The sequence below is a fragment of the Myxine glutinosa genome, chromosome 2 (assembly GCF_964187855.1).
Source record: "Myxine glutinosa chromosome 2, kmMyxGlut1.1, whole genome shotgun sequence".
In the NCBI taxonomy this organism is placed as follows: domain Eukaryota; kingdom Metazoa; phylum Chordata; class Myxini; order Myxiniformes; family Myxinidae; genus Myxine; species Myxine glutinosa.
Window position 1 is genome coordinate 74,728,443 of NC_136262.1, and position 13,836 is coordinate 74,742,278.

Genomic DNA, 13,836 nt, shown 5'->3' on the forward strand with positions numbered 1-13,836 from the left:
TGGAGAAACAAACCAGATAACTCAACCCCCCCCCACATTATCAGTTCCCCCCGGGCACAGTTATCACTTAAAAATAAAGCAACCAAAATTTCACCACAACCCCCCCCAGATTAACTCACTCTGGACAAAGCGTCCGCCACGACATTGTCCCGGCCCCGTACATGTTCAATTTCCAAGTTGAACCCCTGCAAAGCCAAACTCCATCTCATCAACCTCTGATTTTTTATTTTTCATTCTTTGAATGAAGGTTAAGGGGTTGTGATCCGTAAAGACCTTTATGGGAAAGGACGTGCTTCCTAAATACACCTCATAATGTTGAAGCCCTAGCAGGAGAGCCAGGGTCTCTTTCTCCACGGTGGCATAATTTGCCTGATTATTGAACTTTTTGGAGTAGTAGCACACGGGGTGGTCCACCCCATCCTCATCTTCCTGTAACAAGACCGCTCCAGCCCCCACATCGCTTGCATCTACGGCCAACTTGAAAGGTGCTTGAAAGTCCGGAGCGGTTAGGACCGGAGAGCTCATTAGTATCGCTTTGACATGGGCAAAGGCCGCCTGACATTTGCCATCCCAAACGAATGGGGTCTCCTTTCTCAACAAACTCGTTAAAGGGGCTACCACATCCGAAAAATTCTTACAGAACCGCCGGTACCACCCCGCCATACCTAAGAATCTCATCAGCTCTTTCTTCCCCTTTGGGACTTGGAAGCGATCGATAGCTTCTACCTTGGCGGTCACTGGTTGTACTTGACCCTGCCCTACTACATGGCCGAGGAACACTACCTGTGCTCTTACAAACTCACTCTTGGCTAAGTTGATGGTCAGACCTGCCTCGGACATCGTCTGAAAAAATGCATGGATTTGCTTAATGTGGTCTTCCATGGTCATGGTGTGGATGATTACATCATCCAGATATGCCTCCACCCCCTCCAGGTCTGCAATGAGCCTATTAATCAGTCGTTGAAATGTAGCCGGCCCGTTCTTCAACCCAAAAGGGAGGACCTTGTACTGATATAACCCATTCGGAGTGACCAAAGCTGAGATTTATTTGGCTCTATCGGTAAGAGGGATCTGCCAATACCCTTTCAGCAAGTCAAATTTGGTAACAAATTTAGCTGGGCCTATTCGATCAATACAGTCGTCAATCCTCGGGAGCGGATAGGAGTCGGTCTTGGTCACTGCATTCACCCGTTTTAAATCTGTACAACACCGGAAGCTGCCATCGGGTTTCGGAACCAACACACATGGGGAGCTCCATTCACTGTTGCTTGGTTCGATGATGTCATTGTCCAACATATATTGCATCTCCTTCCGAAGATACTCCATCTTCACCGGGTTCATCCGATAGGGGTGTTGTTTCACTGGAGTGGCCTCCCCCACCTCGATATCATGATATACTAAGTCCGTACGACCAGGTACATCTGTGAACAAATGTTTAAATTCGAACATTAGGCTGGACAGTTGTCCTTGCTGTTCCCTTGTTAAATGACCTAACTTCTCATCCAAATGACTCAACACTTCGGTGTTCGTCAATTTGGGGCAGGCCTGGTCATCCAAGTTATCAAACTTCACACCGGCGTTTCCGTCCATTTTCACCGATACGACAGGTGAGACAGGAACTACGTCTTCCACCGGTTCCCTCTCATGATATTTCTTCAGTCGGTTGACATGACACAACTGTCGCTTTTTCCGTCGGTCGGGAGTGGTCACCACGTAGTCTGTCTCATTCACCCTCTCCTCCACTGCATAAGGACCGAAATATCTAGCCTGGAGGGGCTGACCTGGAACGGGCAGCAATACTAACACCCGGTCCTGAGGACTGAAATTCCTTATCTGCGAGGTCTTGTCATGTCTCTCCTTCATTTTCCCCTGGGCCATTCTCAAGTTCCGTCGTGCCACATCACACGCCTTTGCCAATCGGTGTTTCACTGTGGACACATACTCCACCATCGGTGTCCGGGACTCCTGTAGTAACCACTGTTCTTTCACCAATTTCAACGGTCCCCGCACTGCGTGTCCAAACACCAGTTCAAACGGACTGAATCCCAAGGAATCCTGCACGGACTCCCTCGCCGCAAACAACAATAGGGGTATCCCTTCATCCCAATCCTTGGCACATTCAAAACAATACGTTCGGATCATATTCTTTAAAGTCTGGTGAAACCTTTCCAGGGCCCCTTGGCTCTCGGGATGGTAGGCGCTGGATCTTACTTGTTCCACCCTCAACAGGTGTACCACTTGCTGGAACAGTGTGGACATGAAATTGGAACCCTGATCCGATTGGATGACCTTAGGTAGACCAACCCAAGTGAAAAATTTAATCAAGGCCTTTGCAATAACTGCCGCCGTTATTTTCCTCAGAGGCACTGCCTCGGGGAACCTGGTGGATGCGCACATGATGGTCAGTAAGTATTGATGTCCAGCTTTGGTTTTGGGTAAAGGGCCCACACAGTCCACAATGACTCGGCTGAATGGCTCTTCAAAAGCTGGAATTGGCTTTAACGGGGCGGGTGGGATTTTTTGATTCGGCTTTCCCACCAGCTGACAAGAATGGCAGGACTTGCAGAACTCCGCCACATCCCGTCGCAATCCCGGCCAGAAAAAATGTACCAATATCCTGTCACAGGTCTTGTTCACTCCCAGGTGCCCGGCCCAAGGGGTCTCATGTGCCAAACTCAAGATCTCCTTCCGGTACAGCGGTGGCACCACAATCTGATAGTGAACTTTCCACTCATCGTCTGCGGGCACCTCCGGTGGCCTCCATTTCCTCATTAGGGTTTCCCCCTTCATGAAATACCCCACAGGTATCTTCGTAGCCTCTTCTTCCGTAACGGCTTTCTCAATTAACCTCTGGATCTCCGAGTCTTCGTGTTGTTCTTCCACTAGTCTCCTTCGGACCAGCGCGGTTTGCTCCACTTCGTTCCCCGCGGTCTCCGACGGACACTCCACGTCCCCTTTCGTTCCAGACGCTACCATTTCTCGAAATTCCTGGGAATCCCTCCCCTGGTTATTTCCCTTTTCCGAGTTGTCTTCCCGTACCTCTAAGGGTTTCAACTCCCCCTCTCTTTCTTCCTCCTTCTCTTCCGCGTGCTTTCTACCCATAGCCCGAGTCACCGCACAGGATGGAAAGATACCCGGAATCTCCATCTCTAACCGAGTGGTGTTATTTTTCTTACTGGGCTTGTCCACCATTATTGGATTACCCGAAACTCGCCCCCCGGCCAAATCATTCCCGATAATAAAAGAGATTCCCTCCACAGGAAGGGTGGCTTGTAAGCCTACGGTGACCGGCCCTGATACCAACTCAGAACTCAACTGGATGACATGAAGCGGAGCTTTAACATAGCCCCCGACCCCCTGTAAAAGCACACTAACCCCAGTTGCCGTCTTCTCCGACAATGGCAAAATGCCCTCCAGCATCAACGATTGGTGGGCTCCTGTGTCCCTCAATACCCTAACTGGCTTCTGGTTACCCGGGTCGCCATCCAGCGACACGAACTCCTCTGAAATGAAATGTTTGTAGCCCTCCTGAACAAGGTTCTCCTGGGACGCCGTACCTTTGACAGGGGAATCTTCCCCCAGCTCTGCTCTCCAAGAATGATTTCTCACACTTGCCAGTGCATTCGGAGTCGCACTAGACTGATTCCGTTCCGGGTTCTCCCTTTTCCGGAGGTAACATTGGGACATCAAGTGTCCAGTTTTATGGCAAAAAGCACAAGTAGGCCCGGGGGAGAACCTCGGGGTCGGCCTTGAGCCCCCCGAAAAATAAGTTTGTCTTGGGCCCGTAGCCCTCTGATTTCTAACAGTTGGGGTATCATAGTTGTCCCCATAATCATCTCGAGGCCGCCGCCATGTAAGGTCGTTCTCCGCACCGGGTGTTCCATAACTCCCCTGCTGAAGTCTAGGCGAGGAGTTAGGTTTGTGGACCCCTATTCGGTGGGTTAAGGCATAATCATCTGCCATGGTGGCTGCGTCCCACAACTTTGGTACTTTCTTTTCCTGCAGGTACACTTTGATGTCCTCGTGGACACACTGCTGGAATTCCTCCACCAGGATCAAGTCACGCAATGTTTCGAAGTCTTTCCCAACTCCTTTTGACTCACACCACCGATCAAACATGTTTTCTTTCACTCTGGCAAACTCCACATGGGTCTCACTCTCCCTCTTCCTGGCATTCCTGAATTTTTGCCTGTAAGCTTCCGGAACCAACTCATAGGCTTTGAGGATGTGCTTCTTCAGTACCTCATAATCTGCACATTGGTCCATTGGTAGCGCCGAATAAATCTCTTGAGCTTTTCCCACCAGCACACTTTGCACTAGTATGGTCCAGGCCTCCTCCGGCCAGTTTAATTGTCGAGCCACTTTCTCAAAGTGTGGAAAAAATTTCGCGACTTCCTTTTCACTGAACGGTGGAACCAGCCTCACATGTCTGCCCACATCCCAGGTTTTCTGGTTAGGTGTCGACCCCGTCAGCAAGGGTGGTGCCTCTCCCCGTTCTCTCATTAACTCCAGCTCCTTGAATTTAATTTCCTGCCGAAGCTCCATGTCACGTTCCTTTAATTCCCTTTCTGCTTTTCTCTCCTCTGCTTCGAGTTCCCTTGCAGCTCTCCTCTCCTCTGCTTGTTTCTCTTCTCTCCTCTCTTCTGCTTTCCTTTCTTCTTCTGCTCTTTCCTTTTCTGCTTTCCTTTCCTCTTCTTTTAACCTTTCCTGGAGTTCTCGTTCCACTCTCCTTTCCTCTGCTTGTTTCTCTTCTCTCCTCTCTTCTGCTTTCCTTTCCTCTTCTGATCTTTCCTTTTCTGCTTTCCTTTCTTCTTCTGCTCTTTCCTTTTCTGCTTTCCTTTCTTCTTCTGCTCTTTCCTTTTCTGCTTTCCTCTCTTCTTCTGCTCTTTCCTTTTCTGCTTTCCTTTCTTCTTCTTTGATCCGTTCCTGGCTCCGTAATTGCAACTCCAGTTTCCGGAGCTCAACGTCTTCTGGTTCTTCGGGTAGCCACTCCCAGGCTAACTCGTCCCATGTTCCTAATCCCACCATAGATTGTATCACCGTGGCCTGCAACTCTGCCTTCCTCAAATTAGTTCGGACCTCCAAGTTAAAATGTTTGGCCAATTTCAAGAGGTCCGACTTTAGTAACGCTCGGAACTGTGCCTCACTCGGTGTTACCGCAAAGTTCTGTGCCACAAACGCCATGGTGACTATCGTTAACACCTGTTAACCTTCACCCAAGACTTTACCCCAATTTCCCCAAAAATTTTCCAATTAATACTTAATTAATAAATTTTAATTAATAAAAATATTATTTTATTATTTTATACAATTTTAGATCCCGGACGTAGACCCAATTGCGAATCCGCAAATCGTAATTTGGACGAGCCCCCAATTCTGTTACGTGGTCCCCTCGGTGACTACCTGGTCTCGGTGACCCCCGGACCGTGAGAGGAACTTCGCCAGAAAGTAGTATTATATATGCGCTTTCGCAACGCAATCCCCATGAATTCCACCCAAGAGAAAACTGATGTTCAATGATATATTTCAAGGGTAAGGATATCATACAATTTCAATGATACAATCAAGGATATATTCCCCGAGCAATCAACAACAAACAACCATCAACAATTCCCAATCCACAATCAATTCCCTATATGATGAAGATGGCCATCTTATATATGTGTGTCCCCGTTGGTACTCACGACCCCCTTTTGGTCTCTGTCCCGCACAATGTCTCTGGGCCCCTCCTGACCAAGATGATGGTCGGCGTCGCCGCACTCGGGCGGTTGAACGAACCCCGGGTGGACGTGTTTCCACCGGGCAGGTATCGTACCAGGCACCACGGCTGCAGCCCCTCGTGGCCACGCGAAGCGGGTACGGTAAAGCAAGCCAAAAGCCCCACGCCGCTTGCAACGCGTGTTAGGCCCCAACGTGCGACCCGTACGCGTCTTTTTAGACGGTGTCGCGAACGGTGCCAGACGCTGGGTCGGTGCACGGCCACACGACAGTTTGACGTCCACCGGGCAGGTATCCGTCCCGGTAACTCCTCTCGCCAGACGGGCTCGGGAACGCCGCTTTTCCACACGGCTCAATATCAATCCCACCTTTCGTCGGAGCGGGGCGAGGAAGAAGAATCCTCGTCGCTTTTCTTCCTCGTGTCTTTTCCTCTTCCGTTTCCGGCCTCTTTTCAGAAGGGCTCCTGACCCTCCAACCACAACAACCCTTAATCTACTACACATGGATAAGCAAAGACCTGGATGGTAATTCACATACATTCACATAAATATGTAACACATGTGCTCGGAATGTATCGCAAAATGTGAACAAATCGTACCGCAAAAGGATGAAAAGGGGGGTCCATGTACCAGTGATTTTGACAGACACCCCATATTTTTAGAGCTTTAGACTTTTGATATGTTATCTGGTATATATTACTGCATACAATTTCGCACTGATATGTAGTGTTGCAGTTTTTCTCCTATCTGGCCCCATATTTGGGCTAAATGGCTTGGACTATGATAAGCGTTGTTCGGCACGAATATTAATAACCGTGGAAGTAAGGAATTGGCCTCGGTTTTTTAATGGCAATATCATTTTCGAAATACAACGTTAATATTATATTAAATCTAATCATAACACTAATCCCTTCGCTGTGACTGTAAATGTGCTGGAAGTTAAAATATATCATCTTCTTCATATTAAAGTAGCGGAAGTTTTGTGTCTGTTACGTCATTACGTTTATGATGTCATTACGACCGCCGAGTCCACCGACCGACATTTTCATTTACGAGTACATCCGATCACTACGGGAGCTGCAGGAAGGGTCATTCCTCTTTGGGGTATATAGATTACAGTCGATCTGTGATCGGGTCTCAAGAACATTGGGTGTGTGTTCATTTACCAAGTTTCTTGTGGAGAGATCACCAAGTGGTTTAAGCATTCGAGGAAGCACTCCATTCAAAACCGTTAAGGAAGGGCTGGCTTGGCAAGCGCTAGCTAGCTGCTTGATAAATTAGCACACCCCCAACCGTGGTGGGGTATATAGATTACAGTAGATCTTCGCTCAGTTCTGTAAGTAAAACTTACCTCATGGATGTCAAGATTCCTCCAAATTTCTTTGTTTAATGTTAAAAGCAGCATTAGCGACTGTTTAAAAAGCTAATCATATGTGTTTGTGGTTTATAATATTTTACAAGCCCGGCTATACTGCTGTTAGACTTTCGGTCTTGTTTTTGAAAAATATTAAAAAGAGATGGAGGGTCAAAGATTTTTCTCTGAAGTTTGTTGGAAGAGACGTAACGCCGATGCTTTCGATATTTGATGGTCATTTTAACAAAAACCAAGTTTTTTTTTTTCATTAACCAAACTTTTGATGTCTAATTGAACAGAAATTAGTGGGTGATGAGAGTTGCACCATTGGAAAGAGCATGCAAAACTGGGTCCATTAAGCTTAATCTTCGTTTTTTCCTTTGTTTTTGAAATTTCTATTCCTAAGGGCTGACTTTAAAGTCAACGTCCACCAACGAATGCTGGTAGATAACAGGGACGGCACACACAATGATGAATCACCTGCCTGTGAAAGACTGGGATGGGTTTATAGCTAGGTCGGGATTCAAACCCAGGCTCAGGCTTATAGGCGAGAAAGCGTACCTCTAGGTCTAGGCCATCCTGCGGCCCTCACACAGACTTGATTAGTACTACAAACTCAATGTCCCATCCAACAGGTGTTGCATAGCTAGAACACCCACCTTCTTCAGGTGTGTAGTCCAGGTTTGATTACCGTCGGATCTGTGCTTCATTGGCAGGGTGTCACATCACAAGTGTACCCCCCCTGGGTGGGCATTAAGCTGTTCCGGCCCATCTGTGTCATTCGACGAAGAGTAGGTACCCTGGCGAAATCCGTAAATTCCCACCTTGACTTACAGGACACGCCAGGTAAAAGCAACGATGCAAATCAGAATCTCCCAGAGCAATGAACTCATCTGAAGCTAAAACTTATGTAATGTTATTTGATTACTTCCTGGTGAAGGTTGAACACACCTGGAGGCTTTGTATTTAAAATGTAAATATGCTAATTACCTTATTTTTCTGATCACCATTTGTTCCGCCAGCCGGACCCATCTTCGAAAACACCGATGCCCTGAGCAAGGCGTCCAGCTCTGCAATGCCCAGGGATGGGCACTACGTGGTGGTCGTCATCGGGATCGCACTGCTCATTGCTGTTCTGCTCGCACTCATTGCGGTCTTCATATATAGACAGCGCCGCCACAAGACCAAAGACCAGGAGGAGCCGCCCGTTTCCTACACGCCAGCCGTGCGCGTTCTGAACCGGGCAGCACCTTCTGCACCTGCTCAACCTCAGGCTACAGGTGCTGCTGATATATTTTTCTGAATGCGTTCTTCAGTTTTCTCTTTCCAAGTTATTTACTCATCTTCATTTTGCTGTCGATCGAACATGTTGTTCTTCATCATTAAATCTCATTAAATCCATATAATATGTTTCTGAGGTTTGTGCGGTGACGGTGTCTTTCCGGACATGCATTTGCTCTCTTGGCTTTGTGGGATTCCATTGTCAGCAATGATTGGGGGGCAGGATGGGGGGGGGGGGGATGGGGGAATGAACATAATAATCTTAAACGTCTCAAAAGTCCTCACATATTTTGCGAGCTCTCCACAGTTGATTTGCTTTTCTCTACAAAAGTGAGGCTCATGGAAGAGTAAGGTTAAATTGACAGAGGGGAAGCAGGACAACAATTGGGTGCAACCAGCAAATGGATAAACGAATGGAAGAGAGAGGGAGAGGGGGAGTGACATGGGAAGGAGGGGAAGAGAGGGAAGGAGGGGAGGGAGAGGAAGGCGGGGAGAGGGGGAAGGAGGAAGGGGGAAGGACAGGAAGGAGAGGAAGTGAGAGAGAGGGAGGGAAGGAGGAAGGGGGAGGGAGAGGAAGGGGGAAGGAGAGGAAGGGGGAGGGAAGGAGAGGAAGTGAGAGGGAGGGAGGAGGGAGGGAGGGGGAAGGGAGGGGAGAGAGAGCGAGGGAGGGAAAGAGAAAGGAAGGAAACACCAAAACCAGCGAGTAAGACAGTTGGGTAAGGAAGGGTTAATGGGGATAATAAAGATCATGGGTCAGGATGGGGGATGACATGAGGTGACGGTACACTGCCTGCTTGAAGTCCTGGAGGGCAGAACGGCCTCTGGAAGGTGGTTCGATAGATGGGAGAATCGAGGAACAAAGGAGTTGAGGTGTGCAATCAGCATGGATTTTGGAAGTTTAACGAGGAGATGTTTACTGGAAGAAGGCTGAGAGAGGGCAGAAGGAGCAATATAGGAGAAGAGGCTGTAAAAATCAGGGACCACTGACATGCCTGCGATGTTAAAGCAACAGACCTTGGCCTTCGGTCTTGTTGCTCGCAGGAGAGTCCAGCAATGTTATTCCCTTTCCACTCGCTTATGGATTTTCTTTTCTTTAGGTGCTGTCTTTAAAGAGATTTCTCGAAGTATATTTGTCATCCATTCATGTTATTCACACCTTTGCTTATTTCAATTTGTCCTGTTTATCCTTCATAACCCCATCCTTTCCGTGAATCTTGTAGATGCCTCAGCTCACATAATTCATGCTTAGTTCTCATCAATGGGTGACGCAAGTTTTTGATCCCCGACCCCATTCCTTTGTGGGAGTAGGGAAGCGTTTTAGGCCCCCACAAAAGAAAATAGAAAAAAAAAATTGATTTCTTCAAAATGCCAACAGGATTAGAACAGCACCGGGCAACGCCAGGTACCCCTGCTGGTGCAAAATAGAAATAAGGATGGCTCTTAAGAGATCTCCTTAACTTCTCCCAACAGATGCACAAAAGACACATACGAGAAGACAGTTCTGAGAGCAAACCTAAAAGAAACCACACGGGGAGTTAAACCTGGTTTTAGAGTGAGTCGCAGCATACTTGGTGCACTGATATGATGAATCCCAGTAGGCCTCATTTGTAACGTTTAATGGGCAGTGCAAAGAGCTCTTAGATACCTCTGTAAAGTGGACAATGCTGTGGCTACTTAATAGATGCTTTCATATTTGTCTCTGCAACCCATTGTTCTGTTAAGTGAATTGTTAAAGCAAAGTTGTTGTTTCTACTACGGCAGATCAACTTTGAGAGAGCCAAACTGCTTGCAGTGATTTAATCCCCCATGTCGCTTGGTCTTCCTGCAGATCAAACGACTTACAATGGACAAACGCACCAATACTTCTCCAACCCGAGTTACCATACATTGTCGCAATGTTCCAGCCCCCCACTCCCACTGCCAAACAATTCTGGACAAAGAACACTTTCCAGGGTAAGTATTGCGATTTTTCTTTTGGAATGTCGTGTTCATGATGACATAAACCAACGTTGATCAAACACACATTCGTGTTTACATCTCCAGACAGAGCTGAACATCCAGTGGTGCCGGAAACCAATTTCAATTGCACTCTCAGGGCAGAACGTTCAGCCCGATTGTGAAGGGTTAACTCAAGCCAGGTGTAAATCTGGATAGATATTGTGCAAGATTCCCTTGACCCTCAAAGGGGGCTATTATTACACTGATTCCACTTAATTTATTTATTTTAATTTGGGGGGAATATAAAGGGTCACTTGCTTCTAAGTATTACACCAGACACGGTGGCATAATGGTTGGAGCGTCTGCTCTGAGTCTGGGAGCTCGGTGGTTGAAACTGCGTTTGAGTCCTACAAAAGACTTCACAATGTTGTGTGCTGCTTCCTTGCTTGACACTCAGAATTTAAAGAGGATAGAGCATGGACAAATAACTATAGGTTGGCAACTTTTGCACATGCTTGAAAGGTCTAATTGCGTCCTCCTGCATTGAAGTTCCTTGTTAGGGAACTCACAGTTATTTATTTATCATGGGTGTGTACTGGGTGTGGTAGACTTACTTTTGATGAACTATATGAGGTCATGGCTTAAAAAAAGAGAACATCTCATGGTAATTTGCTGCCATCTTGAAGGACTGGAAGGAAAATCATGAGAGAGCACTCAGGAAGTTAATTCCACAGAAGAGCGGAAAGGGGGATAAAGGAGTGGAGGTGAAAATAAATCTTGTACTTGGGAGGGGCCAGAAGAAATAGGTTAATGGATGAATGAATGAATGCGACCTGGTAGGACTTGAAAAGGGTTGGAAGGAAAAACTTTACCTCCCTTGAGGGGGAAGGGAGTTTCGGTGGGGAGGGTGTAAATGGGTGAAGGCAGGACAAAAGGAGACTGCTTGCCCACCAATCTGTCCATCCTGACAAAGGAAAAGGTCCTGTAACCTCAGCCTCATATCGAGAGATTCCGATGAATTTGAGAGCTTTGGTTAGACATAATGACCATGATATATCAAAGTTATTGGTTGGAGACAGAAGGATGTCACACAAGGGCAGATTCGATAAAGTTAATAACTCTGTAACGGCGGCAAAAGAGGCAAAACCTTCAACGCAAGATTAGATATTTTAAAAAGCTGCCAAGACTTTTGTCCAAATACAAGAGCATAATTGAAATGTGTGAAACGAAATAAAGTATGATTCAGGAATAAAAATACTTTGAGAAAGAAAGACAAATCGAGTATGTTCTCACTGATTGTGATAATGTTGATAGGGAAAAAGGGAGGGGAGAGCAAGGGAGGTAAAGAGAAAGGAAGGAAACACCAAAATCAGCGAGTAAGACCGTTGGGTAAGAAAGGGTTAATGGGGATAATAAAGATCATGGGCCAGGATGGGGGATGACATGAGGTGACAGTACACTGCCCACTGGTTAGACTCAGCTTGAGACTCTCTTCAATCCCATGAATACTCAATATATTCACAATTATTTATTTATTTATTAAGTATAGCACATCAGGTGTTTCTGTACATTGTACCTTTATAACCCAAATCAGCTCAGTAACTTTGTCTTTTTTGTGTCCCTCGATCCAGGCGAGTAACGGGCATGCAAGCAAAGCGAAGTATCAGCACGTGGACAAGCGGAATGCCTGTGCTTCCAGTACTGCCGCCACACTACCATCGCAATGGAAACGGGACCGGAATATCGACAACGCTGGTAAGTTACTCTGGAGAAGTGTACAGTTTATTGGCTCTTTTATTTTTTTTCTTCAATTGTGTTTCTTACTTTTACGTACTTGGTTCAGTTTATGGTGCTGTTATCCGCCGATTATCTTCCTACCGTTGCTGTTATTCCAGACATTTCTATGTGACACTAATTACAGGTTTTAAAGTGTTTCGAGACATGCTAACATTTTCAGAAATGCCAAAGTGAGGTCCAAGTATTATCCAGGTAATTTCACAATAACTGGACAGTATTTTGACAATTGTCTGGGACTCCTTCCTATATGATGTCTAGGTTCAAAGTGGGATTTTGGCCGATTTAAATTTGATTTTTTGGTTTTGGCTTTGGATTTTGGCCCAAACCCGTCTCTCTCTGTACCCACCTTACCCAGTCATACGCAGCTGCTCATGGACTCTCTGTCCGTCTCTCCCAACAAGGTGGAGAAGTTTCTGTGAAACCATGATTCTGATTCTGCAACTGGACCAGACAGCATCAGCCCAAGGGTCCTAAAATCCTGTTCTTCCGCTCTTTCACTCCCTCTCTCTGTTCTCTTCACCCTCTCTTTTGCTCAAGGTCATCTGCCATCAGCTTGGAAATCAGCCAACATTACCGCTTTACACAAAAAGGTGCAAAACAGATCCTTGCAACTACAGACCAATGAGCCTGCTCCCAATTATAAACAAAGTCATGGAATCTATCATTGCTTCGGATATCAAATCCTTCCTCTTCTCCAATTGCTTGATCTCTGATCATCAATTTGGTTTCAGATCAGGTCACTCTACTCTGGACATGCTGTTTCTGCTGTCTCAACAATGGATGGAGGTCCTCAATGCCAAACAGGAAATCAGAGCTGTCTCCCTTGACAAATCACGTGCCTTCGATACGGTCTGGCACCCAGCTCTGCACACCAGACTCTCCTCCTACGGTGTCCATGGAAATCTCCATGCATGGATTGTGGACTTCCTCTCTGGTCGCAGCCAACGTGTGGCCCTGAATGGATTTCTCTCATCTCCCCTTCGTGTTCAGGCTGGAGTTCCCCAAGGCAGTGTTCTGGGCCCTGTGCTTTTTCTGGTCTTCATCAATGATTTCTCCGACTCTCTGGAATATCCTCTCTATCTCTTTGCTGATAACTCCACTCTCTGCCGCTCCATACCTCAACCCTCAGATCGGCAGTCTGCAGCCTCCTCACTCTCTGCAGACCTGGACAAAATCACAGACTGGTCAAACAAGTGGAACATGTCTTTCAATCCTGACAAATCTCACACTCTCACTATGTCTCTCCGAAAGGACTGTCTGGACAACCCTCCCATCTACTTCACAACAATCCTCTCCAAGAAGTTCTGTCACTCAAGCTCTTGATTCTCACAATCTGCCATGATCTTTCCTGGGAAAACCACATTTCCAAGCTGGCTTCCAAAGCCAGTTGCCGACTGGGCATTCTCCGTCGTGTGAAGTCCTTCCTTGGCACACCTGAGCGCCTCACCACATACAAGGCATTCATCTGCAACTCAGTGGAATACTGCTCTCACGTCTGGGCTGGTGCTTCTGCCTCACACCTAGCTCGGCTTCACGCTGTTGAAACCAAAGCTTTCAGAATCATTGGAATCTCCAGCAATGAAGTGAACTCTGAGGGCCTTTCACTCACTCACCGCAGGCAGGTTCGTGGTCTTTCTGTCTTCTACCGACTCCTATCCGGCCTTGCTCCCCCAGCTCTCTCTGTGCTCTGTCCCCCAAATATTCCTTCAGGTCGCACAAGATCTGCCAGCAACCCTCTTCTGGTGAAAC

General features: G+C 47.0%; 1 protein-coding gene across 1 annotated transcript in view; it reads left to right on the top strand.

Annotated features, from left to right (window-relative positions):
• Positions 1–13,836, top strand: part of MEGF10 (multiple EGF like domains 10) — a 314,701-nt gene that overhangs the window by 274,022 nt on the left and 26,843 nt on the right. Inside the window, exons 19-21 of the mRNA XM_068109104.2 lie at positions 8,094–8,351; positions 10,181–10,305; positions 11,922–12,045. Coding sequence (XP_067965205.2) covers positions 8,094–8,351; positions 10,181–10,305; positions 11,922–12,045 — 507 coding nt within the window. The remainder of the gene's footprint in view (positions 1–8,093; positions 8,352–10,180; positions 10,306–11,921; positions 12,046–13,836) is intronic.